The following is a 27,846-nucleotide window of genomic DNA, read 5'->3' as shown; positions in this document are numbered from 1 at the left end:
TTCATGTGTCCATGCCCCTATGACCTTCTGGCTTCTGCACCCAGGCGGCACCGCGGCACAAAAGGATGGCGCCGAGGAGAGGAGCTCAGCAGGCAGCGGCGGCAGAGTGCGCGCGGTGAGGAGCAGCCAGTGGCGGCGCCTGTGCGGGGATGAGCAGCCGGCGGCGGCGTCCGCGCGGGGGATCTCGAACCGGCCGCGCGAGTGAGGCCGGCTGCTCCAGAAGCTGAGCCCCAGCAACCGGTGGCGCCGCCGCGGCGCGCGTGCGAGGAGCAGCCGGAAAAGTGACGCGATACGCGAGGTAGGCCGGCGGCTGGCGCACAGTGGATCCGAAGATAGAGGATGTTGGGGAAGAAGGTAAAGTATGTCTTACATGTGGACCCCAGAGAGGAGGAGGTGGCGTCCGGTCGCCATACGCCAGGGGGAAGCGTATACACCCTCTGTCCCAATTTAACCGTCGTTTCCGGTTTTCGTGCCACAAGTTTGACTTGATTTGTAGAAAATACGTACAACATTTGTATCTCCAAATAAATTTATTAAAAAACTAGATTCAAAGATCTTTCCAATGATACTAATTATGTACCATAAATATTAATATTTTGTAATATATATTTTATCAAAGTTGTTTCTCGGGAAGCGAAAGCGACAGATATTCTGGGACGGAGGGAGTAGATTCGTTCAATATCAATGCACTGGCAGGATACTGTAGTCATGAGCCGAGTAGTAAATGCTATATGTACACGACACGACGCAATAGATCAGCCACCTTAGCATCCACGTAGTCAAAGTGCTCTGCTGTTATAACTAATGACCGAATGTGGCACGCATCTTAAAACAGAAATCAACGGTTTCGGTCAGCATGGATACCTGCCCACCTGGGTACCGACAAATTTGCGATGAACTCCAGGACTCGATGCCGTCGAGCCTCTTCACGATCCCGACACTCCAGGACTTGACGCGCGGTGGAGGCGGAGTTCAGCGAGGGGCAGGACATCGTGGGGTGGGTGCGGGACAAGATCCGGAGCAACACGGTGGAGGAGCACCTGGACCCGCACGTCGGCGGCCGGTGCGCGCACGTCCGGGAGGAGATGCTGCTGGTGCTGCGCATCGCCGTGCTCTGCACGGCCAGGGCGCCGCGGGACCGGCCGTCCATGCGCGACGTCATCACCATGCTCGGCGAGGCCAAGCCGCGGCGCAAGAGCGGCACCGCCAGCGGCAAGGACAAGGACAGCGCCGCCGCCATCGCCCCTGCCGTGGTGGTGGACAAGGACAGGCCGGTGTTCAGCACCACGCCGGATTCAGGCTACGCCTAGGCGCCATGATAGCTAGGTTGATACAGCTTCTTTTGCCTCGTGTTCAGTGCCTGTCAATGATTTGTTCATGTACCTAGATTTTGCTTTGCTGCAGGATCTTGAGCCTGTATGTAGCCAAATCTTTGCTGTGAAGATTAACTAGCGTATAGATTCTGTAGATTAATGTAAGCAGCTGAATAAGCTTTGAAATTTCCTTACACAAGCACCCCCAAAGAGAGTGAAGAAATCAAATCAAGCCAATCAATTGATCAAAGCTCGTTGTCATCTGTTCTCAAACTGAATACGTCCTACACTTATTATACCTAGGATTCTATCTCTATCCCTAACAGTATATATAAATCTATACTTCTAACAAAGAATTAGTTGGCTGCCCAAACACAGACAACCAGCATTGGGGATGGGGGGCTACCGAAACCTCTACTAATTACACAGCTACCGAAACCAGACGCTGGCCAGAGGCAGTAGGAGAGCGCAGCAGCGAGACTAGCAAATGGTGCCAATCTTCACCTCCGCCGTTGTTGAGCCATCATCTTTGTATGAGCAATGCATCCTATCAGCATACATCGGGAGGGAGGCGCGTTATCTCATCAATCTCTTCGAGAAGCTTTTCCTCGGTAATGTTATCTGTGATACTCCCCATCACCTGCAGATCATGCAAATAAAATGTAACAGTACTGCAGTTGTTCGCTTTCCCACCCAAATACGGAGTACTTGTTTAGACATGGGCAAAATATGATGCTCAACAACCCACAAAAAAAAATGATGATCAACCACCCGCAAAGAAAAATGATGCTAAACTACTTACAGAACAAGGCTGTTGAAACTGACTTTGAGAATTGCTGAAGTGAACGTCTTAGAAAGCAGGATCACAAAAGATTATGAAGGCAGAAAATGGAACCCGTAAGGAGAGCTACCCATGCAAACAGAAGTACTATGATCCAATGTGACAGACCTACTGTGTTTTGGAAAATGATTTTGCCCTAACAGCAAAAATATTTCAAATGAGTACATTGAAATTTTCCAGCAAAGATCAAGATGAGATTTACATGCAGCAATATTCTTAAGAAAATAAATTAACGAAGGAAGTAAAACAGAGAATATGACAACTAGCCTTCCGGTATGTATTGATGTCATTTGGAGTCGATTTATCAGATCTAATACGCATACAGGCCCAACACTTCTCTTCCTTGTTCCAGGAACACTCAACAATCCTCCCAGCGACAGAGGATGGATCTACATCGTCTGTATAAGTTTCAAAACAACAATAAATATAAAAACAAATAGGATAGGATATTTTTACAAAAAAAAATAAAGCAGACATTTAAAAATATATACTGTTATAAGATAATACTCCTATGAATACTCCATCCGTTCTAAATTATAAATCGCCAATAAGGGGAACCCGGCGCACCACGTGCGCCCTCCACGTGGCCAGGGGAACCGCAGCCGGCGCGGGCGAGCGTACCTGGCGGCTGGCGCCGGATTCGGTGGAGCTGCCTACGAGCTCGGAGCACCGGAGGAGGCGCGGGCGGGACGACCTCCTGCGCGGGCCGAGCTCGGAGCTCCTCGAACTGCTGGCCTGGTCCCCCGCGCGAGATGTGGTGCGGGCCGACCTCCTCACCGGCTCTTGCTCTCTTCTTCTTTTTTCTTTTTTTATATATTTAATAATTTATTTAATACTCTCTCGTTTTGATATTTTTTTTACATCAAATTTGTTATATACTCGCTCTGTTCTAAAATAAGTCTTCATTTCAGATTTTAAAGGCTCAACTAATCTCAAATTTAACTATTAGATTTAAAGAAAATAAAATTAACATTTATATGTCCAGATAGATTTATATACTATAAAAAATATATGACGCGGTTAATCTAATTGTGGCCTTATTTTCCTTAATGCATCTTTTTGGTATTTTTCTATATCTCTATCTATTTAGGTCTGTATAAGTTTGTCTAAACTCTCGATATCGCCTTACCTACATTGTATAATAGTATCCCTCAACCACAAGTTTTTTTTTAGGCCAGCCAGCACCTCTGCGAATATTCAGCACTGTTCATGACGTGACGTCCGACACTGTTTATGACACGACATCGATATTCACTGTTCTCTTTTGTTTTTTGTTTCTCAGACGAATTTAAAATATTTTCTCGGCGCAGCGCGCCCAACCGTGCTAGTTTTATTTATTAATAAAGGTAGTGGCGACTAGTTTGAGTCCTTTGTCCTCCTTTACATGGTGATATCTTTAGATAGATAGGTCTAAATATTTTTTCGGTTTCTTCTAAGGAATTTAGCACAAGACGCAACCAGGGTTTTGAGCCTGTAGCCAAATGTTTGCTGTGAAGATTAACTAGCTTGTAGATTCTGTAGATTAATGTAACCAGCTGAATAAGCTTTGAAATTTCTTTAATTATACAAGCACCACCAAAGAGAAAGAAGAAAACAAAGCTTTGCCGTCTGTTCTGAAACTGAAGCTCAAACTTGAAATATGTCAGCAAAATATAAAGTTTTGTTAGTTTTTTTTTCTCTCTACGTGGCATGCAGAGTAGTTAGCTAGTTCTCACTAATATTTTGTAGCAACTAGTACCTGCTGACGATATGTTCATGTAAGGAAATGTTGTTCATGTACTCCCTCCGTCCCTCAAAAAATACAGTACAATTCTCATTTACCAATGAGTCAAAATAGTTAATTTTGACCAAATTTATCTACAAAAAATACCAACAATTATGATACCAAATAAGTAGCATTACAACGATTATGGAATATATTTTCATAGCAAATCTAATTGGGGTGATATTATTTCCTATAAACTTGATTGAATAAATTTAGAAAAAAATAAAACCTAAAATTATATTCTTTTTGGGACAGACGGAGGAAGTATAAAGAAAGAAAAGGAAGTTTTCCATTTGTGTGATGAATGGATGCTGAAAGTCTGAAACTCTCTCCAAATTCTCTATTTTCTGTGCCTGCCTATTTGTGGATGCTCTAAACATGGTTTGAACTAGCAGTAATTAGCCATGGCCATTTGTGGTCAGGATTCACAAGCACACCTACCTACCGCTTCTCTCTCGCCACTCAAAATCAGCCCGACACTTGTCAATGCTGCAGCATCTTCAAGATTGTCTATATAAACCAGTCAGAGCACCTGATTGTCCATCAAACAATATCGTCGTTCGTTTGTTCCTGAAGTGATCTTGAGAAGTTACAAGCAGATCATCGGCAATGTCGAACATTGAGCAATCCTGCCAGGCCGGCAAGGCGCAGGCTGAGGGCGAGGTGAGCAGCTCCGGCATCCTCCTTCCAGTCCAAGCAGATCACATCACATCACATTCATCTGATATAGCATGGAATTCACTTCACCCCGGTGTACTGTGCAGCGCGCGGCGCAGTGCGTCAAGGGCGCCGCCGGCGCCACCGCCTGCGCCGTGGGCGACACCGCCGGAGCCGCTGCCGACAGCGCGCAGCTGCAGCAGCACCGCGCCGCCGGCGCCGTTCAGCAGGTACGAATGGCTGGTACCTCTCTTATCGCCGCAGAGTAAGTGAGTAACTGCGTGACCGTGCTTGCTAACACCGTCCGTGCGCGTGCCAAGGCTGCCGAGCAGGTGGCGCAGACGGCCCAGGGCGCGGCGGCGGCTGCCCAGGGCGCGGCGACGGCCGTCAAGGACACGGTGGCGGGCGCGGCGGCGGCCGTCAAGGACACGGTGTCCGGCGGCCACTGATCGACCCACGCGTGAACCGGCGTAACAACAATGCTGCATGGCCAAGGATTGAGGGTTAAGGCCAAGGATGGCTAAATTTTACCCCTTTCCTTGTGTTTTTTTTTATTTCAATTAACATGTTTCATTCACCCAGCTTATTGTGATTGTGATCGCCTACGATAAAAAGGCCATCTTTACTATGATCAACATTATGTTTCCAGTTGCACTTACACTAGCACTGTTTCCTAGTGCAACTAAAGGAACAGCAATATATACATTATGTGTTTCATACTGTCAATGTTTTCTCAAACAACTTACTGTCAATGTTTATCATCCCTTCCTGATACTATGCATTGGTCTTGACAAAAGATTCGTATAATACTTTTAGCAAATTAGTGTGTGCTTTCAAATTACCAAAGATAACATAGGCCCCCAGAGAACGTTATGTTTCCAGTAGTACGATCAACATTATGTATTCACGCATCTAAATTATGATCACCTACAATAAAAAGACCATCTTTACTATGATCAACACTACGTTTCCAGAACTATGATCAACATTATGTTTCCAGTTACACTTACACTGACATTGTTTCCTGGTGCAACTCAACAGCAGTACAGCAGTTCTGTCAATGTTTTTTTTTAACGAACTTACTGTCAGGTGTCAATGTTCATCACGGAAGTGCTAGCGACAAAAGATTTACCTTTCATCCTTTCAAGATAAAATCTGTGACAAATGATTTGACTCTCATCGGAAGCGATCGTGACAAATTACTTAAGATAGGGATAATGATTTTAACAAATTGGCGTGTGCTTTCAAATTTCAAAAAATAATAGATGCTACCAAAGAACTCAATAGCCCAGTCATCAGTATAGTAACTCGGAAGACGCAGCAAGCTGCAAGCTCTCTTTCACCGCTAATACAGCGGTACAACGTGCACAGCGGTTTTTAAGCGAAAATAATTGCATGAGCATCAAACTGTGGTACTAAATAGATCATGCTCACCAAAAACATACATCATACCACCAGGGGCGTCTCACTTTAATTCAAAGCACGATAAACCAGTACTTTCATAATATTACGGCTAAAAAATTTCAGAAGTACAATTCAATCAAAAAGTCCCAACTTCTAGCTTGTGACGTTCTTGATGGCAACATCCAGGCTTAGTTGGCAGCAGCGGCACCCTTCTTCGGGGCAGCCTCAGTCCCTGGATTGAGGTTAAGAAAACCAATTAAATTAAGTTCACCCAGGTTTGACACAAAGATGAGAATTCCAATGTCAAAAATTGCAGGGATCATCAACAACAAAAGAAACGTACCTTCTCTGAAGTTGCTCTTGAAACGGCGAGGCACGTGTCGCATGTACCTCATCCTTCCGGTCCCAGTTGTCTTGCGCCTGATGGCCTTCACACTCCAGTTATCTGAAATCATGGCCCACATGTTAACATTGAGTACATTCAGGTTAGAAGCAAGGCATATGAAGTTGAATCGAACAAACTAAAACTAGGTTTACAATTTACAGGATTTCCAACCAATGCTTGCAAATCAGACCTATCATCATAGACCTAAACCCTTGAGACAAACAAAAGAAGCAGAAATATGTTAAGGCACCGAGAAGGCAAAGGCATGAGACAAACAGACAAAGTGCAAAGAAAATTAAAAAAAATGTGCAGGAGTCATCAGAGACTTAAAACGAGGGAATCACAGGGGAATAATCCCATCATATTGTTGCAGTTTAATACTCTTCATCTGACCATGAAAACAGGCAAGAACCAAGCTAAGTATCTCGGTAAGAAATATAGCAACCTAAATGTCAAGATTTGCAAAGAGAAACAGTGACACTCATTGTTTAGTATACTGCTGCTCGGAATCCGATGCACAAGGATAAAGATGGGATCACCATAGAATTAAAACTTAGGAATCATAGGATAATAACTCCAATCATGACGTTGGAGCAGTTAATTGCTCAGCGCATGATCATCAGCAGTGGAAGCAGGCAACACAAGTGTTCAAATGTACTACAAACTCACACGATGGTACAAGATGCAGAATCATGGTAGAAAATTCCAAAAGGCTTCAACAGAGGAAGTATGCAGAAACATTTGTGTTGAATACAAGAAACCAGTGACTCATGAAAAACAAAAGTAGGCTGACGCTCAGCACATGAAACATCTTCTCATTAATGCCAAGGCATCTCTAAAGTCTGACATGCGAATATAATTTTCATGATTCATCATAGCTTTCATTCAGTAGTTAGTAAACAATATCAGGGGGTGAACATAAAAAAAAAGTACATAAAGTGAGGTTTGTAAATGAGGGCAATGCCCAAACATACAAGGAGTGAACAGCAGCACAATATAATATGGTTCATACGAATCAACTGTTCTAAAGTACCACAAAATCAGCAATTGGCTTAATGGGATCAGTTTGGAAAAACATTGTTGTCAGTCAAGTATAATCAGAAACACGGACCAATGTTTTATTCATCATTTCCCGCACGAACGAATTCAGCAGCACATTAAGCAGAAAGCCCATAAGCCGGTAGCATAATAATGAACAGAAAGTTACAAGCACGAACCCTACTACATACGTGACAACGTTCAAAAGCTCATGCAGTTTTTAAGATCATAATAAAACATACCAAATCACACTGTTTGGCCATCTAGATATATGGCAACACGGAGCAACATCACAGGACAAAACTAAACTGGCAAGATCTAGAAGCGGGGGAAACGGAAGAAGAGAGGAAGCGAGGAGGCTTGATCTTACACTTGCGGATGCGGGCGGCGGGGTAGCCACAGGAGGAGCAGGTGCTCTTCTGGAGGTGGAAGCTGCGGCGGCCGCAGCGGATGCAGAGCGTGTGCGTCTTGTTCCGGCGCTTGCCGAAGCTGCCCGTACCCTTCCCCTGCGAGCCACAACAACAACACCGCGTTAGCGGACGGAAGGACGGAGGCGTAGGGGGAGGCGGCGAGCACGTACCATTTCCTTCCTTGCTCCGCTCGGCTAGGGTTCGAGGCGGAGGCGCGGCGTGGTCGGGTTGGGACTTGGGAGAAGTGGCGGCGTGGGGGCGGAGAGGCGTAAAACCCTAGCGCTTTATAGCGGCCGACGCACGCGGCACTGGTCACTGGGCTTTTGGTCCGTAAATGGGCCGAGATGGAGTCTTTGCCCTAACCTTCTTACATAGGCTTTCGACCACCCGGTGGATTGGGCCCCCAACAGCGACGGTTGTTGTTCACACGGTGTTAAATTTTACATTTGAGCCCTTTCTAAAAACTATATTAACAAGTATATCCTTCTAGAAACTTTTTCTAAAACTAGACCCAGAGCCCAGCGTTAAATAACACAATGTTGAGGTCTTCGCATCGGTGTTATGTCAAGTTGCACCGAAGCCTGCCATGTTAGCGCCAACATGGCATGGCCTCACCTCACCGAGCCTCGGTGAGGTCATTTAGCACTGACCCTCGTACCTCGGTGTTTAGTCGGCTCACATCGAGGTCTAGGCATCTAAAATGTGTTGGCACCTTCTTATTCCTCCTCCTCTCTTGCGGTGCGCCACCTCTTCTTTCTCTCTCATTCGCTTCCCATGAACCGTAGCTTCTCTCCCATTCACTCCCCATGAACTGTAGCTTCCAAATCTAGCCCTAAGGAGCCCTGATCTCACATGGTATCACTTCCCTAAGGTAATCCTGCCTCTTCCCTTGCATTTCATTCGGGCAGATTTGAGTATATTGGTGTGATAGGGTTAGAACATTAAACTAGGGGTGTATGGTTGGTTTGGTATTTTATTTGTGAAATGTATGTTAGAAGTTAGCATGCATGTGTAGCTGGTAGTATAGGCTTAGGGTTCTTTAGTTGAACATTTTTTTTATAAAATGCCAAAGTCCACTGAAATGTTGCTTACAATGGAACTTATCATGAAACCAGATGGTGTAGAGTAGCCACACTGAATATGTCTCGCCAATTTGAATCGTCCATCGCCCTGTCTAACCCAACCTTTACATTGGCATTGTCGTCACTGCCATTATCATACGTGAAAGGCAAACCCACAAAGCCAAGGTCTGTCGGTCCACAATCAGCGAGCACAACCCGAAACGCAGCCATCTGTCTTTCCAGACGCTGACAAGCTAAAAAATGTTCATAGCTTCACATAGCTTCATTAAGATCACCAATCAGCAGCCACGGCTCAACTTACGCCCCACGCAACATTCTCATCAATTCCCACATAAGGTGTCTATCTTCAGTCCTGGGTTCACCATAAACTAAGGTGATTCAAAAGAGGCAAAGTACTCGATTCATGAACATGCACATCAGTGAAACGTCTATGTTTTTCAATCAAGTGAACATCAACCGACTCATGCCAAAATAAAGCCAAACCACCACCTATATTAGTACTATCAACGGCAACAACATGTTTGAGCCCCAATCTCCACCTCAAATTCATAGAATGATCGTCGTCTGACATTCTTGTTTCAAATAAGAAGACCAGGCGAGGACTTTTTGCTCCTACTCTTGAACTGTCCGAGAGAGTCCCAGCCCTCGGCATTGCCAGCTTAAAAGATTCATTGCTCCTGATGGGCCTCGTCGTGAGGACCCATCAAGTTGAGAGACGAACCCTCTGCAATGTCTATCGCCACAAACGGGGTTGTGAGATCGACTGCACAAACGACTTCAGGTGGGAAAGATCGCGAGGGACCCCCTGATCACCCCCCGTGACCTCAAAACCCTAGACCAGTTTGCAACGACCAGAAAATCATGGCAAAAATCCTCAAACAGAGGATCGAAGAAGACTCCAGTATATAGGGCCCTAATCGGAGAGAGGAAGGACTCCCTCTGACGTGGGGAAGGTGCAGGACTCCCCCGGCAGCTCCCGTGAACCATGTCGATCGCCGCCGCTGGGCAACGAGTTAGGAAGACGACATAGCGCTAACTGTGCGCCTGCTGCCTTAGCAGCCATTCGATCATTAAGCAGATTGCCTTAGCAGCCATTCATCATTAAGATTCCCTTGGCAGCGCCTTTCTATATTTCTTCTTCTAGGAGTAGGACAGGAGATGGTAGGTAATTAAACTACTATCACATCCGGAAATGTGATCGTACATAATTGACTTCGTCTCGTCAAAATGGGTTGGCCCGGCCGAAAATGTTGCACCTGCATGTCCCGCTGTGAAAATGGCCATGACTTGATAACTTCACAGTCATAGCTAGCAGAATAAGCTAAGGTCCAGGTCACCGGTACGGTCACGTATGCCAAGACCGAACGTCTACTACATGCCACACAAGATTCATGGACCAGCTTTCCTTCGTCGTATATGCACGCTAGCTGCAACCAAAATGTACATCGTAACCAGGGACGGCAATTGTGTCTGTGGGTATTGCACCCGATCGGTATAGGAAAAACGGATACAAAAAATTTACCCATAGATATAGTATGTATACAATAATACCGGCCGATAAAAAAACACAAAAGATTTTATTTATTCTAGTGACAATCTAAATATGTAGATAACCTACAGGTATCATACCCGATAGATAAGGATGCAAGCGTAATGTTACCCGTGAATACAGATGTAAAATTTTACCTGTCGATACAGAGAACAGTATGAAATTTGACAATTTAAAAACAATTTATGAATAGTATTTACTCCACCCATATATTAGCCGACCTGCCGTCACCTTTAGTTGCGATCGAAAAAGGGGCATGTTCGGATACCACGTTTGGAACGCATGCATGTATACAAAAAAAAGTAGTGATATATACGGACCCAGTCGTCGTCAAATAATTGTCGTCAGTCCTCCCTGGCATACGTATAGAAGTCAAGAGAGCAAGAGTATATATAGAGACGACGTTCCGGTAGTAAGATCGACACACGTCATCAGTACCTGCATGGCTGCATAGCACATGTACGTACGTCGATAGATCGAACACAGCAAGCAAATAAACTCACAAATCGAGCTACTACTCTCTGACGAAGTTTTGGCCGTCCTTCGTGGTGTATTGGGCGTACTGTGGCCTGCATGCAACGCTTAAGCTTGGCCAGTCCATGTACATGGACAAATACAGGCTGCACCCAGTGGCGGATGTGGGATGCGGGATAAGGAGGGGCTAAAACAACAGAGATGTTGATTTGCACGAAGATTTAATGGTGAAATCAAGTTTTTGCTACAGTAATTAGCATTGAAACCAAGAAATTAGGGGGGCTGGAGCCCCCCCAGCCCCCCCTTTGGATCCGCCACTGGCTGCACCCAAGCAGCCATGAAGATAGCAAGAACCGTATGTCGAAGCGACTAGTCATCATCAGCAACGTCCTCAAGCAGCAGCTCGTGCAGGTTGCCAGGGTGGTCATGGTCATGGTGTTCAAGGTACGTGCGTAGTATATAGAGTCTTTTACACGTGTGTCATTAAAAAAGTTTGTAATTACATACAAGCCATTAAAAAAGAAGAGCTCCCACAAGTGCCACTGCTTTTAACTTCTTTTCTCTCCAAGCCATTCCGTCCACTTTGCCATCTAACAGTGTCAAACTGACAGGTGAAATGTCCATTTTGCCCTACGGTGGGGCCCGTTTGTCAGCCACCCAAACCTCTCTCTTTCTCTTCTCTTGTAGGCGAGCGAAGCCGTGGACAGTTCAACGGGAGCAGCCGGCCTCCTGCGCCAGCGCGGCCACGCTGGCCACGTTGGCCAACAGCGCGGGCGCCGGCGGAGACAGTAGGGAGCAGGAACATGTCGGCGTCAGGGCAGCTCCACGGCGCGAGGGCGTGCGAGGAGGCGGCGGCGAACGCGTGCAGCTCGGTGGCCAGCAGACGCGACGCGAGGAGGCGAGCTCCGGCCCGGCCACGCCCCAGCCACCACGACCGGTGAGGTCCACAGGCAAGAGGGGCGGCGAAGGAGAGAGAGAGGGAGGGGGAGCGAACCGGCGGTCGAGGAACAGCGGAGCCGCGCGGAGCACCTGCAGCAGCCCGTCGCGGGGGAAGGGGGCGCCAGTGCCCGCGCTACGCCGCTGCATCGCCGGGGGCCCCCGACCTCCGGGGCGCGCTCGCGCCGGTGCGCCGCGCTCGCGCTGCGCCACCGCTAGGAGGGCGAGGTGGTGGCCGCCGTCGCCCCAGCGCAGGAGCGGTGCGGCGAGCGAGAGGACCGGGAGGAGGAGGAGCGCGGACTGGGAGGAGCGGGGAGGAGGAGGAGCGCGACGGGCACGGGGGAGGAGGAGCTCCGCCCCGGCCGGCTGCGGGCCCGGGCGCGGGCGAGCTCGACCCAGGGCGGCCGCCGTGGGCGCGGGCACGAGGGGCTCTGCCCCGACCGCACGCACAAGAAAAGAGATCGAGTCAGAGAGAGACGATAGGGATGAGAGGGGTATTATGGACGTTTTGACTGACCGAACCCACTTGTCAAGACTCTCAAACGGTGAAAAACGAACGGAATGCGGATGGAATGGCTTGGAGAGAAAAGAAGTTCAGAACGGTGGCACTCATGGGAACTCAACTTTTTTAATGGCTCGTGTGTAATTACAAACTTTTTTAATGGCACATATGTAAAAGACTCTAGTATATATGCATGCTTAAGATCATTATTATTGCATTGCGTGCCAGCTTGCATGATTATATGGCTCTTTCTGGTATGGTTCCTTGTTACATATAATATGTTGCAACTGGACATACAATTTATTATGCGGTGCCTGTGACAATGATAATGAGCTAGCTATTTTGTTGAATTTAATTGGGATACAGGTCAAAGAAGAGAGCGCCATCAGTACGAAGACCTCCTATATATCTGAAGTTAGCCTGCCAAATCGCTGTGGCCATGGTCTGGTTCGATGTGTGGCAGTATGCATGCCACCGGATCATGCACACCAGCAGGTTCCTCTATCGGAACCTCCACTCGTGGCACCACCGTCTCCTTCGGAGCCTTGTACGGACACCCCGTCGAGGGCTTCGTCGCTGACACCGTTGGTGGCACGGCCACTTTCCTGGTGTCCGGCATGTCGCCGAGGGCATCCATCTTTTTCTTCTCGCTCTGCACCGTCAAGGTCATTGACAACCACTGCGGCCTGTCGCTACTGCCCAGCTGGGACCGCTTGAGCTTCTGGAACAGCACGGCATACCACGACGTGCATCACCAGCTGCGTGGTGGCAAGTACAACTAGTCTCAGCTCTTCTTCGTGGTGTGGGACAGGATTTTTGGGACGTACATGCCCTTCCTCATCGAGGACAGAGGAGAAGGAATGCTCCAGGTCCGGGCACCTGGCCTTGACTATCACTCTGGGCATAATTAACGGAAGACCGAAGACCGAACCGAAAAGACCGAGACCGAGACCGAAAAGACCGAGACCGAAAAGTTCGGTCATGAGTTCGGTCCTGGCTCCCAACTAACCGAAGTAACCGATAGAAGTTCGGTCATATGTGTCGGTTAACCGAAGTGACCGAACTGACCGTAGTTCTGTAGACTTCGACACTTCGTTCGTAATGTGTGATTGTGATTTGTGAGAACTGAGAAAGTTGTGTGCTAGAACTTGTCATAATAATGTGTGGTTTGTTTTATATATTGTGTTGTTATTTTTTTGTCTTCAAATAGCAAGCATGCTGTTGAAAATTGCTATAGATTCTGCTATTGTTTGTGGCTGCTACTCAGGTCCGGTTAGTTCAGTCGTGACCGAGACCGAACCGAACTAACCGAGACCGAACTTCCTCGGTCTTCGTTTTTTGCAAAGACTGATCGGTCCCAGGTTTCTGATGACCGAACTGACCGAATGACCGAGGAACCGAACCGATCGGTTCGGTCTGACCGAATGCCCAGGGTGACTTGACTACAGGAGAATCAAGTAGCTATTCTCATGCATGCATATGCCAAGATTTAGAGTGTATAAGACCCAATAAAGTGTACGCATATGGAGTATATGATCATACAAGATCACCTGTGAGGTAGTATTATGCTAAATATGTAAGTATACACAGAGGATGTGGTTATATTTATTTTATGTACTACTATAATGATATTATAATAATACAATAAAATATATGGGTTTGTTTGAATTTTTTTTCATTTGAAATTTCTCAAAATGAGTAACACCACTTTGAGTGTCTTGGTGTGTGCTGATATGTTTGACTACTGTTACATATTCCAAAATGACAAAAAGTCAATACCGATTTACAAGAAGTTGACTAAATAAATAGGATACATGCATTGATGGAAAAAAAAAGAATCTAAAGATCAGGTCTTGGTAGGTGCCAAGATCATAAAGAAAAGGGAAAGAGTGCTTCAAAGAACATAAAGACTTTCTCAAAAGAAAATGCCGAATTGCACATGTATCTCCAATTCACCATACCATGCTATCATACCAAACATCTAAGCATATTCACCTCAAAAAAAAAGGAAGACATCTAAAATGCCTAAAACGGACATATGAAAATATAAAGGTCACCTTTGGGGAATAATAATATAGAGATGTACAAACATGAAACATGATCAAGCCACAGCACCCCAGTCCCACCCCGCCACCTTGGGGCTGGGCCGCTCGGGCTTGGGTCTGCCCTGGGCCTTCGTATCTTCTGATGGGCTCTCCTTTCCCTTTAAAGAGAGAACTTGACGTCATCCTCAATTCTAGCCCATACATTTTGCCTGGTTGCAAATTTCCATCTCTAAAAGAAAAACACATTTTATATTCCAATAAAAAAGTAATTGTTTTTAACCTAAAAAAACTGATGCAATGTTGTGCAGAGATAGAACACCCCATATCTATTCGGCCTTCCACTCGATACAGCAGTATAGAAACTTGCAACAGGGGCACAAAGCTGCACATGTTTTAGTTTCCTATGGGGTGTGGTCGTGTGGATGCATCCACGCCAGAAACAAAACTAGTCATTAAAATTTTCCAAATACAAAACTCGTTACTGTGACCAGATTTCACAAAAATTCATGCACGATCAAGGCACACACCATTCTTCCATTCGCTCTGCTCCGCTGCCCCCTGTCCACGCGCATTAACTTTTATAATTCTTATTATAGCCACAAGGCGAAAAGATCATCTTGATCAACCTTTTCAACACCCAAAAATTCCGGCGGCCGTGTTGAGATTGCTCGACTGTCGGTAGCTCTGCGCAGCGTAGGAGAAACGAGATGTGGCTGAAGGCCGGACGATAGTCCCGTCCACTGCCGGCTCCACCTGAGTCCGGCCGGGTCTGCTGACCATCTTTGGTCTGTACACATGAGAAACAGTGTCTGAACAAGAAGAACAAGTCAGACTAAAAAAGCTGGATTAGATATTGATGTAACAGGCGGCAGGCGCCAAGATGCTTCGAGGCAAACTGCTGGAAGATCAAACCAAGGTATCAACGTCTGCGCATGTGGCTGAAGATGACGCACCAACTGAAAAGGAAGAAAGGAAGTAATTTCTCAACTCTTGCAGGATATGACCAAGTACAATACAGGAGAATAACACACCAATGGCTTCCCTTTCTTAATGCAAAATACTACATAGAGAATGAGTCTTTTGGGCGCTATTCTCCAAGATGGAACTATTTTACCATTTTCTTTTTGTAGGTTGCAAATTCCATTTGGCCACTTGGCTCACCAAACCGGTTCTTCTGACCAGGTCTCTGCAATGGCTGGGCGCAATACAATCCTGAGGTCCAGGCAATTATAAGGATGGCTTAGTTCTTCCCGAAAGGAGCCCTGCATCATACATCATAGATTCCTAAGAAAGCAGAGGCAGAAGAACACATAGAGATGGGTCGAGTGTTACCATGGCTAATATTTGCAGCCACCCTGCTGCTAGCATCCATCAAGAGCAGCACAGCGTATAGGATGGCAAGGCCTGGCTGCAGAGAAACATGCGGCAACCTCACCATTCCATACCCCTTCGGCATCGGTACTGATCCTGATTGCTACTATGAGCAAGGGTTCGACGTATCATGCGAGGACAACCGCACTTTCATGCATAACTCAAGCAGCCGAATGGAGATCTACAACATCAGCCTGCTAGGAGGGCAGGTTCGAGTCAACAGCTTGATTGCCTCCAAGTGCTACTACGGCAACAACGACAATCGCAACACAGATGGATGGGCCACGGCGAATACTGCTCGCTTTTTCACAATATCCAGCAAGGCCAACAAGTTAACAGCCATTGGATGCTCCACTCTTGCATACTTGGAAGGCTACAACAAGCACAGCGTTAGAACTGGGTGCTTATCTATGTGCCTGGACAAGGAGAGCGTGGATCAGAGCAGCATGTGCTCTGGCATGGGCTGTTGCCAGACATCCATTGCACCAAACCTCACTTACTTCAACATAACCTTCGATACAAGGTACGACAATTCTGAGGTAAGTGGATTCGATCCGTGCAGTTATGCCTTTGTCGCCGAGCAGGATTGGTTCAAGTTTAACGCTTCCTACCTGGAGGATAACAAGTTCACAGAGAAATTCAAGGATGGGGTTCCTTCTGTGTTTGACTGGGTTGCTGGAATTCAATCCTGTGATGAAGCGCCTAAGAACAGATCATCATATGCCTGCATTAGCAAGAACAGCCACTGTGTCAACTCAGCAAATGCTACAGGGTACCTCTGTAATTGCAACGATGGCTTCGAAGGGAACCCCTACCTGGAAGATGGGTGCCAAGGTCAGCAACTCTCCAGAGTTCAATTTCTTGTTTACACCTCAAGTTACTTGCTCACTGATCTTCAGTTATTGTGTACTCTTGTTCGATGTTTGCAGACATCAACGAATGCCAATATCCAGATAAATATCAGTGCTTTGGAATTTGCAGTAACACAATTGGGGGTTACGACTGTTCCTGCGCAGCTGGGACTCATAGCATAAATCCAAAGAACTCAGCTTGCACTCCGGATGCAGCTTTAGACCCCTCAAACGAAAAAGATACAGCTTCAGAGAAGGCTAAATTAACAAAAATGTTTATAGGTAATTTCTTTATACTCCAAATATTTCAGTACAGTTATCAGAATGACATGGATAAGCAACTCTGATCCAGTGGATATACCCAAGCACTAGTGACATGAAATCAGCCCTGATTACCTTTACCTGAATAGGCTCCTAAAACTTACAATACTTTGAATTTTAATCACTTCCCTTGGTTAATAGCCAAAGATAAATGGGTTGACAGAATACTGTAAACATTCTCTTAGTACTCAAGGCAACATGGTATCTCTAGAAATATTCATCTCCCTATTATAATTGAGTAAATAAGATGGCACAAGAGGGTGCCACTTCATATAAAAAATTCCATCTAAGAAAACCACTCAGTAAATAACACAATCATAGAACTTACCATAGACTTCAACGAATGCCAAGATTTGAGAACTTCTTTATAGATCTCTTTCACACACAAAATCAACAACTGATTATTTCATATGATCTACGTAAACAATAATTTATTGAAGGTAGGCTCAGTCCTAGTTCAGTATTTGATTGAAAGTAGTGATAGATTATGGAAACATCATAACATGTGTTCACAAGGGCGTACTTAAACAAATGAAAAATAAATTGTGTTCACTTGTTAAGACATTGCATATTCTGATACTTGTTTGAAGACTATGCAATCCATATCAGGACAAATCCAATGCTCTGAATCATAAGTACTAATTTAACACAATATAAAAGGTGCACAAGGTAAGCTTTATTCTCATATATATAAGTGAAACATACTAAAGCATGAAGATAAACATAATTCTAAAAAAGCACGAAGATAAACCATGTTCTCTAATTAACACATAAGGTATCCACAACATCGGCGTATGCCGTATACATTAGGTGATAGTTGCAGAAGCGTTACTCATCTTATGTGCATATCATCCCTAAACTAATCATCACACCGACGACTTTATATGAATGAACAAGAAAAGGATGTAAATACTTGTTTATGTTTTGACAACTGTGCCTCACAAAGAGTACTGATCTAGTAACTGAAAGAAAAGACCTTTGCTAATTGAGCCATTAGGTACCCCAAAAAACATGTTAATTTAGATTTAAAATAACTGAACTGAAATAATGTTTTTCTTGGCAGGTATTTCGTCATGTGCTATAATTCTGCTTATCTGCTTTTTTGCACTGCTGATTGAATGTCAGAAGAAAAGGCTCATGAGAGAAAAGGAAAAATTCTTTCAAGAAAATGGGGGTCTGCTGTTATATGAGAAAATCAGGTCAAAGCAAATTGATACAGTGAGAATATTCACAACAGAAGAACTCAAGCAAGCAACAAACAATTTTGACTCAAGCAGAGAAGTAGGGAGAGGCAGCTATGGTACTGTTTACAAAGGAATTCTGAAGGACAACAGGATAGTAGCCATAAAACGCTCGAAGATTATGAACATGGTTCAGAAAGATGATTTTGTGCAAGAGATGATTATACTTTCACAGATCAACCATATAAATGTAGTCAGGCTTCTCGGTTGTTGCTTAGAAGTTGAGGTTCCCATGTTAGTATATGAATTCATGCCAAACGGCACTCTGTTCGATTTGATACATGTCACATACAGAAGATCATCCATTTCATTGGATGCTCGTCTCAGGATTGCCCAGGAATCTGCAGAAGCACTAGCATATCTGCACTCATCAGCATCCCCTCCCATAGTTCATGGAGACGTAAAATCTCCAAACATTCTCCTTGGTGACAATAACATAGCAAAAGTTACTGATTTTGGAGCATCAAGAATGCTCCCAAAGGATGAAATACAATTTATGACAATGGTACAGGGAACTCTTGGTTATCTAGACCCTGAATACTTACAAGAGCGTCAACTAACAGAGAAGAGTGATGTTTATAGTTTTGGAGTTGTGCTTCTAGAGCTAATTACAAGGAAGACAGCAATTTATTCTGAAGGTACCGAAGAAAAGAAAAGCCTGGCATCATCCTTCCTTCTGGCATTGAAAGAGAGCAGACTTGAATCTATCTTGGACAGAAACATATTGGGTGTCCGAATCGAGCTGCTACAAGAAGTCGCTCAAATTGCAAAGAGTTGCTTGAGTATGAAAGGGGAAGAACGGCCATTAATGTCAGAAGTGGCTGAAAGGTTGAGATTTATACGGAGAACCTGGCGAGAACAGTTGACTGAGCATGCTAGTGAAGAAACTGAATGCTTGCTTGAAAACCCATCGAACTACGACCCTTCTAGTACTGGACGGCATGGAAGTTTGATGGGACTAGATTTAGAAATTGGTAGATGATAAATGTGTAAGTACCAAAATTATAGATTGAAACAGAAAGTCATTTTTTCCTGACATAAATACACTGTAAACAAGTACTATCATTTGCTTTTGGCATCAAGCTTCTCACCACGAATGGCCAACTTGTCAGATTTGAAGGTACTCCATAATAGCAGTATGTTTAGCAACACAATTTTGCCATGAAATTGCTTATTGCAATTTACACCGCGGAAGTTGGGACTTAAATCAACTTAGATTAGCATCATCTAACACTAACTAATAATACAACATTATACTAGTAGCTTCCATAAACCTAACTCCAAGCTATGAACACTCTACTCTTGAAATGGGCTTTGAGAAATAGAAGGAAAAGGTATATACTGATAGAAAGCTTAACAATCAACGTCAAATAGGATTAGTTAGTGTCAAACTGTCAATACCTTATCATGAGGCCAAAAAAGTGGAACCTCTGCCCATCAAAAAATTGATCCTTGTAATATCAGCTTCAACTGAGTGAGACACTAGTAATGAACAATACAAACAAATGAAATGCTAGGATGCTTTGAGACCTGGTCATGTCACAAATGATCAGATAAAACCTGCATTTGGTTAGACAGGTAAATCATGGGGCATTAAGATCAAGTTCTATATGCAACATCATAAAAGGTGAAAACAAGGTCCATCAACTCACCATGTTACCTCATGAGGTGAGACACAAGACAAATTATTCATTAATCTATTGACTAAAAGGGAACAGAAGCAACAAATAGTTGTTGATTGTACTAGCATGAAACATGATGTATAACAATTTGGGGTAAATTCAAAAAGAAATGAGACTGGAGATACCAATGAATCAGATTAGTTGATATGGAGAAAATGGTAGACCTTGTGCTTCCCAAGGAGATACAACACAGTATCTAACTATATGTAAATAAGAACATAATTTGTGGAAGATATCTTGTCAACATGTCACTCTGCCTCGCCTATGCTGTGAACTAGTAAAGGAGAGTTGTGATATATAGGCTTAGTGATCCAACGGAAAAAGAACAGCCACCCAATTTTGAAAATTATGTGATCCTTTCTTTATTATGCTCATAGCAAATATTTGAAAGTGAACAAAGAAATGAATGAGCCAGCACACCTCAATCAGGCACAGCGGCAGCGCGGCATGAGTAGAGACGGCAATGGGTACATGGAACCTGATACCCGGTGGACTTTATTCTATTAAGACATGGGTCTGGGTCAATTTCCTAAGCCATGGGTCTGTTTTAATGGGCAAAAGGCCTAACCCATCGGGTCTACCAGGTTGGGATACGTTCCTATAGTACCCATACCTGTAAACCCATGGGTAATATAAACCCAGTCTATCCAGAAAACAGCCCATACCTTGTCCCATAATACCCTAAAACTGGTTTATTTTACCATCCCAGAAAGCTAATGTTGTGACCTGCTATCCCAGAAAGTTTATGTCGTGACCTGGTAAAGTGGTGGATGGGGAGAGTTGTGATAGGCTTGGTTATCCAATGGAAAAAAGAAAACCAAACCTATTATGAAGTGGAACCCAATTTTAGTGTTTTGTCAATTTGTGTGATCCCTTCTTTATGTTCATAGCAAATATTTGAGCAAGTGAACAAAGAAATGAATGAACCAAAACACCTCACTAATACTATCCCTTTGTCATTTGACGTTAGGAAAGGCCGCTCTACCTACGTTTTAGTTAAATATAAAAAAATCATTAAAGCTGCAAATTTATCTTAGAAGCACAGATCATGGACATACAGACTCAATGAAAGCTGTGAATTGTTATGCCGTCATAAAGCACCTGAGTACAAGTAACATAACATCTGGTTTCAAGGGGTCAAGATATCAGAAGTATCCAACAGTGTTACAGCTCATTTCTCAAATGAAAAGCTAAAACAACATGAAACACATGGAGATTGTTAGACGAGCTAACAGGCTTTTTCTGCCACATCAATATTAAATCATAACACATCCCTCCGTGAATAAACCACGACAGACGACTGAAGGTCTCTGTCAACCTTGAAATGGGAGTGGAAAAATCTCCTCACCTGCCAACCATAACAATTATTGATGAGTTTGAGTACTACCGTTAGGAAACAAGAAATCCTATCATTACTGCTGTGTGCTCCCTCTGAATCAAGCATATGTCATATTTTTTCTCATCTTCTTTCAAAATAGGGCAATCAAAAGCATTTTTCTGTTAAGGCATCCAAATATTTGCATTTGTAAACAATTTAAGATTCAAAATGATACATAAGAAAATGTTTTATGTTAATCAGGACTCCATAAAAAAAAACTGTAGAGTTGCGCTATGTGGTAAACAGTGTCCTAGAGGGCTAACATACTGCCAAATTCATGGAAATTCCTACGCTAGTTATTAACAGATATTCCTTGGCAAATAATAACGCTGGAAAGCAGTAGCTAATGCATGTCTATTGAACCCTGAAGTGAAAAAGAAAACATGTGGTATCTAAGGTACAATGGTATATTACCTCAAGAAAGGAATTGTACAGAAGCAACTGAAGAACATGTCTTTCTTCGGACTCAAATAATACAATGTGACTGAATGTTGATAAATTTCCAAAAACCTCGCCCACAAACTCAGATGGGCTTGTAAGGAAACAATCCGACTCATCCAGGGTCCCTTTGTTATCACTGAGTGCAGTAGAAAGAGTCAGCAGGGACGTATGTATTCAAGCACAAGTATAGATATGAAAGGTTAAATATTTTCGCATTCCAAAGAACAAAGAAAATAACCACCTAGGAGTGCAGTCCAAAAAGCGCATAGGTAGATTGTAATGCAAGGTTGAGTAGTAAGGTGTTGAATGACAAGGCATGAGAAAGAGGACACTCTTCACTCTTCCATCATGGGCTTCTTTTGACAAATAATACATAACGTCTTCTGTTCCCCTCTGTCACAATAAGTGTTGAATATGGGATATAAATTGAAATAATGGAGAAGTAACAAAAGTAATTCATAGATGCATAGAGCAATACACAACATTGAAATAGGGAAAACTTACTTGATGGAATAAGGACATATATAAGGCCATGGGAACATTGGTTATGACGAGAAAAATAACAGAAAGTTGCAACCTTGAAAGGCTTCTTTTCCCATGCTGATTTTTGCCCTTGAATTCTGACATGGCAGCTAAGCAGTGACCTGAGAACATCAATGCTAAAGGTAGCACCGCAAGAACAAATCTGCAGTATTCAATCTATTTTTATCATATCATGTGAATAACGAGAAGAGGTTACTTGACTGCAAGGGCACTGTACACTTACAAGAGAAGGTGAATACCTGAATTCTTTGTGTCCAAGTATGCTGTAAACCCCTAATACCCAAGCAATTAGACCTGAAAGTCTCCATTCACGAGACTTTACAATACCACACATTGCAAATGGTAAGAATGTCCAAATCATGGATGGAAAACCCTGTGTAAAGTACCAGTGGAAGACATGTGTTCCATAGTAGTCTCCTCCCGAAGAGAAGAGGTTGAATTTCAAAAAATTAAGTGGCACTATGACCCAGGAACCATACATCCACCAATCAAGGAGTGTTGTTACTGCAAGGACAATGGCCCTGCAGAAAGATTAAACAAATAACTTATATAGAATAGTCATACATCGGGAAAGATGAAAGATAAAAAAATGGCATCACAGCAGAATCAACAGATAAGCAACATATGTCCTCCCAGGAAAGAAACAAACAAAGAATTGAGGGTGGGGGTGGAACTTGACATGGTCAACTTAACAAAATGTCAGCATTGTGCATATGTCCAGTGTGTGAATTCCAGAAACAATAAAGAGAAGCAAGTGTAGTGAAATTCACAGATCTCACGCAACGAAAGATAGAAAGTTGACATGAATTTTAACAATAACTTACCCTACTGGAATGACATCAAGAAGGACAAAACGAAATTTTGATTTCATCTGAATAAAATCCAAAAGACCAACATATAGCCATGTTACAGCACTTGTTGCCCGAATGGCACAGGACAAGGCTGCTATCAGAAGAGCCACTTTTCTTGATGAGACACTTTGTTCACAGGCAGCATGCTGCTTTGAAACAATTGAGGTTGCCTTGGAAGACTCTATTGCAGTAAACCAGTAATATAGTCCAGCCACAGTCAAAACAGTCTCCAAGCTGTTTGATAGAGTCCGCGTGATACAGAAAAACAAGAACCAGTTAACCAACTGGGAAAATAACTGCAAACAGTTTGTTAAGGCTGACATCCAAGGTCATTGAAGTCATATACTAATGAAGAAAATCGTATAGATACATAGATGAGTTTAAGGATACTGTCCACTGGGCAACCTGACCATTGAAAATAAGTTTGGAAAATTTATACAAGTATAGATCTCCAAAAGCTGCAAACACAGATTGCAGGAGACGAGGAGCCATCACCTACAGGGAAACAGAGAAACAGTTAAGGAAATGCTCCTCCTCGGAAAGTGAAAAAGATGAAGCTGACTAGCTGAGTAGAGAGCTAAGGACCAATGTACTGAGTTATGATACACGTGGCTTTTGTTGGAGCAGAATGGCATGGTTCTCATGAAGCTTGATGTTCAAATTAAGCTGGCAACTTGGTAGTTTATACTTTATAATTAAGATTAAACTACGTTTTCATATGTTTATGAAGATAAGAGGCTGGTATCACAAGGCCAACACAATGGCTCAAACCGAGTTCCATGTCATTTGTCATAATAATTCTTGATCTGCTATAGCTGACATAACCTGCTTAGGCTATTACCATAACCCATGGAGTGTCTAGGTGGAGCAGCGCCAGGATCTTGTAGAGAGCAGCAAAGATCAACGGGTGGAGGTAACTTCGCAGGCCCCGCTTCCACTCCCATGTAAGGTGACCATACCTGCACCCAACCGCAAGAGAACAAAAAGTTTTAGCAATTGAGCATCAAATTTCCATGAAAAACAATGCTACGCAGCCCCCATTTCGCAGGGAAACCATCTCATTCCCTCGAGCTAAGCAGTGGTGAGCAGCAAGCCGATCCAGTTCGGGGCGCACTGTAACTAAAACCAGCGAAACAAGCAGCAGCGGCAAGGCGAGGGCGAGGGCGAGGTTACCCGAAGGCGACGCGGTGGGCGACCTCGAGGCACTGCCAGTGCTCGTCGGGGTTGAAGTAGGTGCGCACGAGCAGCGCGTTGGCCGCGCGGAACGCCAGCGCGAGCGCCAGCACCCTCCGGTCCCAACCCAGCACCGCCCATGGCCGGATCCGGCCCGACTTTTCCGGCGTAGGGGCCGGACCGGCGTCGCCATGCGGCGAGCCGGCAGCGCGAGATCGCCTCCGGTGGCTCATGACTCATCACCAGGGACCGCCGGCCGGAGGGGAAGCCGCGGAGAAGAAGGAAAGGAAGGGGCTGCCGGACTGCCAGGTTAGTGGGCTAAAACTTTGGGCTTGAAAGATGGGCTCACATGGGTCGTGGATCCACCAAGAGTACTCCACCACGAATAGCAAAAACAAACTGAGCTCATTCGTAGATGGATTTTCTTTCCTACCTTTATCGGTCCACTAACACCACACATATTTATGTCATAGAATAGTTCCAGATAAAATGTATACTAGCACATATGTAGCTCCTCTACCTCCGATAAAGGAGACATTACTACTTACTTTCACACTTTCGTCTAAAAAAACTTATTTGCTCAAAAAAAATCTAAAAAAACTTGTTCGCATGTGGTTCTTTTTTTAACAGATAATGAAAAGTGTTCCACACTTAGTGATTCGGCCTGAGTAAACAGCTCCATCCATTTCTCCTTATCAACAAACCTAAAGAAATAACTAGCAGCAAATCCAAAAGTATGTTATTTTCTCTCAGTCCAAAGTGAGAGATATGAGCCAAGTTAATATAGTACTTCTTCAAAATACTCAAAGGGTCATTGTTAGTACTCCCTCCGTTTCAATTATAAGATGCTTTGGTCTAAGAAAGGAGGAACAAGGATGTTGGTCATAGAAAGACCAAGGTTTCCATGCAACTATGCAGCGGGGTTAACCATATTCCTTTTTCCATTCCATATCATCGCCTATTGGTTCACTTAGATTACACTAAGTCCTCACTCTATAAATTCATTTATTTCTCAATCCTACCTAGACACCAACCCCTTCCAAAACCACTACTTGTCTCCCACCGTACTTTATTCCCAAGTACCATTGCTTGCATTATTCCTCTCCGACAGATCTCATTGCCAGAATTAGAAGACACTATGTGTGCACCACACTCTCTTTAGATGGCATGATGGCCGGAACATAAACTTCTCTGTGGCGAGTGAGACCCAATAATTAAACATGGTTGGTTATTTAATCTGTTTCATGTTTCCAACGAGAGCCACATCAGGGAGATGCATAAACAATCCTTGCTAAGACATCAACGAAGTGCAATCCATAGCGCCATAAAACACCTTGGTGAGAGCAATAGATGGTAAGAGAGGAAAAAGGGCCCCACCACCGCACACCATCCCTATCCCTCAACCTCACCACATTGCTTCTCACATTTTGATGAGAGAGCACAAAATCCTTGCGCATCGGCGGCCAAGCTTGCTAATGCCGATCTCACAAAGCCCTAGCATTGCCCCCATCGACAAAATCTGACTACAACACCACATTCCCCCACCGTGCTCGCTCACCGGAGTTACGATTCTACCCATTCGCTGGCTCCTCCTCCCTTGCACCTTTTCATTGAGTGGAATTTTGATTCTAGTTTCTAAGGAATGTGGAATGCCTAGCATTTATGGTATTGTGTCTACTCCACACTTGTGAAATAGTTGGCCAACTTTTCCGCCTATCATATTCACCTTTCCAAAACACCACTCTCGCATGGTTCTTCTATGTTCATGGCGAGTGTCATTGCCAGAGCAATTAGTCTCCTCTGTTCGTTGCATATTCCTTTTACGATATTATGTTTCCTATTGTCCACATTCAATCAAGTGAGAAGTGACACTTTTCTATTATTATCCCTCAGTGGAATATGAGTGTAACTTTATCGGTGTTTATTTATTGTATCATGATTGGTGACAAAAAGATGGCTAGAGCATGAACTTCTTTATATGGTGAGTGAGAATAAATAAATAAGCATGGTGGGTGAAAGTGCATCTAGCCCTTTAGTGGGTTTTGAATGATTGAATGACAACGTGATTAAAGGTCTAACCCGTTTGCTAAGTGTGGACAGATAATAGGTTATTTCACATGTACTTAATGAAAAGCCAAAATGATGTGTTGTTGTATAAATAATCTAGTTCAAGCACAAGACAACAATACAAATGGAATTCATGCAAAGGCTTATTTGTTGTGGGATTTCCATGTACTATGTGAAAGCAAGCCCGGTAAAAATTAGTTGATGAGACATGAGGGATTGCATATGGAATGGTCTCATATTTGAAGCTTGCTAAATTGAAATGAAAAAGATAACAATACAAATGAATGGATGATTCAACACAAGATGTGACTTGATGGCTTGAGATGGTGAAGATAGCAAGGAAAGGCTTCGAGATACTAAGCAAGGGTGAAGGGCAAGCGACGGCTTGGCGACCGAAGAACCTAGCTAGGGTGAAGAAGAAAGTACTTGCATTTAGTTAGGGTATTAATCAAGCTATGATGGTCATATTGATGTGGAGGATCAAATCTATATTGGACAAAGTGTTGAAAGTGACTTGATGCATTTGGAGTTATTCATATTTAATGAATGTAATCAAGTCACGTGCTCAAGATGGCTATGCTCGAGTGAAAAAATCAATATCAACATGTTGGCACCCTTGCTTGATGAAGATTGGAATACACTGCTTCGGTTGAAAGAAATCAACTCAAAAGATTTAAATTCGTTATACTCTCTAAAATTGAGTTAATAGGAATGTCGTACTATTAAGAGGGATGCATCATGTTGATAGATAATGTTTCATAAGTGCTCAAGCCAATCCATGTGAATTTTGAGTGTTTGAGAGACAAAATAGCTAACCTGTTTTTTTGTTGGTCTGGCTGTCCGGTATTTGCCCAGCAATGGTAAAGTTGTTGTTCTTGGGTTGATTCATCGGGAGTTCCAGCAATGGTCAGGAGTTCCGACGTCTCGTGCTTTAACTGACTTAGAGAGTTCATTGTCCTGATCATACCGGACGTGTCCGGTATTCACACCGGACAACTAGAGACCGACGGCTAGTTTTCAAATGCCTTGAGGGTCGAGAGTTTCGGCATGCGTCGGGAGTTCCGACACCTCACATTCTTTAACCTAGTTACCGTAGTTTTCAAATGTGCTGAGGGTCGGGAGTTCCGACGTGAGTCGGGAGTTCCGACGCCTCACAATGACACTGTAACTCAGTTACTGTTGGCGCAGTGTAAGTCAGGCAACAGCTATAAAATGACTAGTTTTTCCAAGGAGGCTATAAATACTCCCAAGCCTTCACTTTTGGAGGCTGTTGATTCCGCTGATCCTCTAGCACGTTTTTGAGCTTTGCCAACTCTCACAAACCCTCTCTTAGCGAGTGATTCATCAAATCACAAAATCCATTTATGGGTTAAGAGAGAATTTGAAAAAGAGAGCAAGCCACCACTTGAGCACTTGTGCATATTGTCTATTTCGTAATTTGCATTTGTTACTCTTGGACTCTTCGGTCCTAGACGGTTAAGCGTCGCCGGAGAGCACCCGAGAGATTGTGGTGTGCCTCGGAAAGT

General features: G+C 44.0%; 4 protein-coding genes, 1 long non-coding RNA gene, 3 other non-coding genes and 1 pseudogene across 8 annotated transcripts; 3 read left to right on the top strand and 6 right to left on the bottom strand.

Annotated features, from left to right (window-relative positions):
- Nucleotides 1–4,461: 4,461 nt before the first annotated feature.
- Nucleotides 4,462–5,290, top strand: LOC136532185 (late embryogenesis abundant protein 14-like). The gene is made up of 3 exons (XM_066524786.1): nucleotides 4,462–4,582; nucleotides 4,684–4,806; nucleotides 4,897–5,290. The coding sequence occupies exons 1-3, from the start codon at nucleotides 4,529–4,531 to the stop codon at nucleotides 5,023–5,025; spliced, it is 306 nt and encodes a 101-aa protein (XP_066380883.1). The 5' UTR covers nucleotides 4,462–4,528; the 3' UTR covers nucleotides 5,026–5,290.
- Nucleotides 5,291–5,972: 682 nt separating this feature from the next.
- Nucleotides 5,973–8,114, bottom strand: LOC136532190 (large ribosomal subunit protein eL37x-like). The gene is made up of 4 exons (XM_066524792.1): nucleotides 7,984–8,114; nucleotides 7,774–7,909; nucleotides 6,324–6,425; nucleotides 5,973–6,212 (listed from the first exon to the last, which is right to left on the bottom strand). The coding sequence occupies exons 1-4, from the start codon at nucleotides 7,984–7,986 to the stop codon at nucleotides 6,169–6,171; spliced, it is 285 nt and encodes a 94-aa protein (XP_066380889.1). The 5' UTR covers nucleotides 7,987–8,114; the 3' UTR covers nucleotides 5,973–6,168.
- Nucleotides 6,679–6,759, bottom strand: LOC136532193 (small nucleolar RNA Z199). Its single transcript, XR_010778186.1, has one exon. It is a non-coding gene; the product is annotated as a small nucleolar RNA Z199 (small nucleolar RNA).
- On the bottom strand, nucleotides 6,899–6,983 carry LOC136532194 (small nucleolar RNA Z199). The gene has a single exon (XR_010778187.1). It is a non-coding gene; the product is annotated as a small nucleolar RNA Z199 (small nucleolar RNA).
- On the bottom strand, nucleotides 7,155–7,249 carry LOC136532195 (small nucleolar RNA R64/Z200 family). Its single transcript, XR_010778188.1, has one exon. It is a non-coding gene; the product is annotated as a small nucleolar RNA R64/Z200 family (small nucleolar RNA).
- Nucleotides 8,115–11,275: 3,161 nt separating the features above from the next.
- On the top strand, nucleotides 11,276–13,267 carry LOC136532191 (sphinganine C4-monooxygenase 1-like; annotated as a pseudogene).
- A 1,566-nt stretch (nucleotides 13,268–14,833) lies between these two features.
- LOC136532189 (uncharacterized) lies at nucleotides 14,834–15,872 on the bottom strand. Its single transcript, XR_010778184.1, has 3 exons — nucleotides 15,734–15,872; nucleotides 15,028–15,663; nucleotides 14,834–14,959 (listed from the first exon to the last, which is right to left on the bottom strand). It is a non-coding gene; the product is annotated as an uncharacterized lncRNA (long non-coding RNA).
- Nucleotides 15,658–19,282, top strand: LOC136532187 (wall-associated receptor kinase 3-like). Its single transcript, XM_066524790.1, has 3 exons — nucleotides 15,658–16,606; nucleotides 16,702–16,905; nucleotides 18,008–19,282. The coding sequence occupies exons 1-3, from the start codon at nucleotides 15,718–15,720 to the stop codon at nucleotides 19,165–19,167; spliced, it is 2,253 nt and encodes a 750-aa protein (XP_066380887.1). The 5' UTR covers nucleotides 15,658–15,717; the 3' UTR covers nucleotides 19,168–19,282.
- Nucleotides 19,283–20,929: 1,647 nt separating this feature from the next.
- LOC136532188 (mannosyltransferase APTG1-like) lies at nucleotides 20,930–24,609 on the bottom strand. The gene is made up of 10 exons (XM_066524791.1): nucleotides 24,594–24,609; nucleotides 24,254–24,542; nucleotides 23,922–24,039; nucleotides 23,471–23,575; nucleotides 23,054–23,376; nucleotides 22,469–22,750; nucleotides 22,191–22,371; nucleotides 21,928–22,079; nucleotides 21,660–21,822; nucleotides 20,930–21,215 (listed from the first exon to the last, which is right to left on the bottom strand). The coding sequence occupies exons 2-10, from the start codon at nucleotides 24,484–24,486 to the stop codon at nucleotides 21,129–21,131; spliced, it is 1,644 nt and encodes a 547-aa protein (XP_066380888.1). The 5' UTR covers nucleotides 24,487–24,542; nucleotides 24,594–24,609; the 3' UTR covers nucleotides 20,930–21,128.
- Nucleotides 24,610–27,846: the final 3,237 nt, after the last annotated feature.

Source organism: Miscanthus floridulus, unplaced genomic scaffold, assembly GCF_019320115.1.
Source record: "Miscanthus floridulus cultivar M001 unplaced genomic scaffold, ASM1932011v1 fs_548_2_3, whole genome shotgun sequence".
In the NCBI taxonomy this organism is placed as follows: domain Eukaryota; kingdom Viridiplantae; phylum Streptophyta; class Magnoliopsida; order Poales; family Poaceae; genus Miscanthus; species Miscanthus floridulus.
The sequence above is the reverse complement of the archived record's forward strand: the minus strand, read 5'-3'. Positions and strand labels throughout refer to the sequence as shown.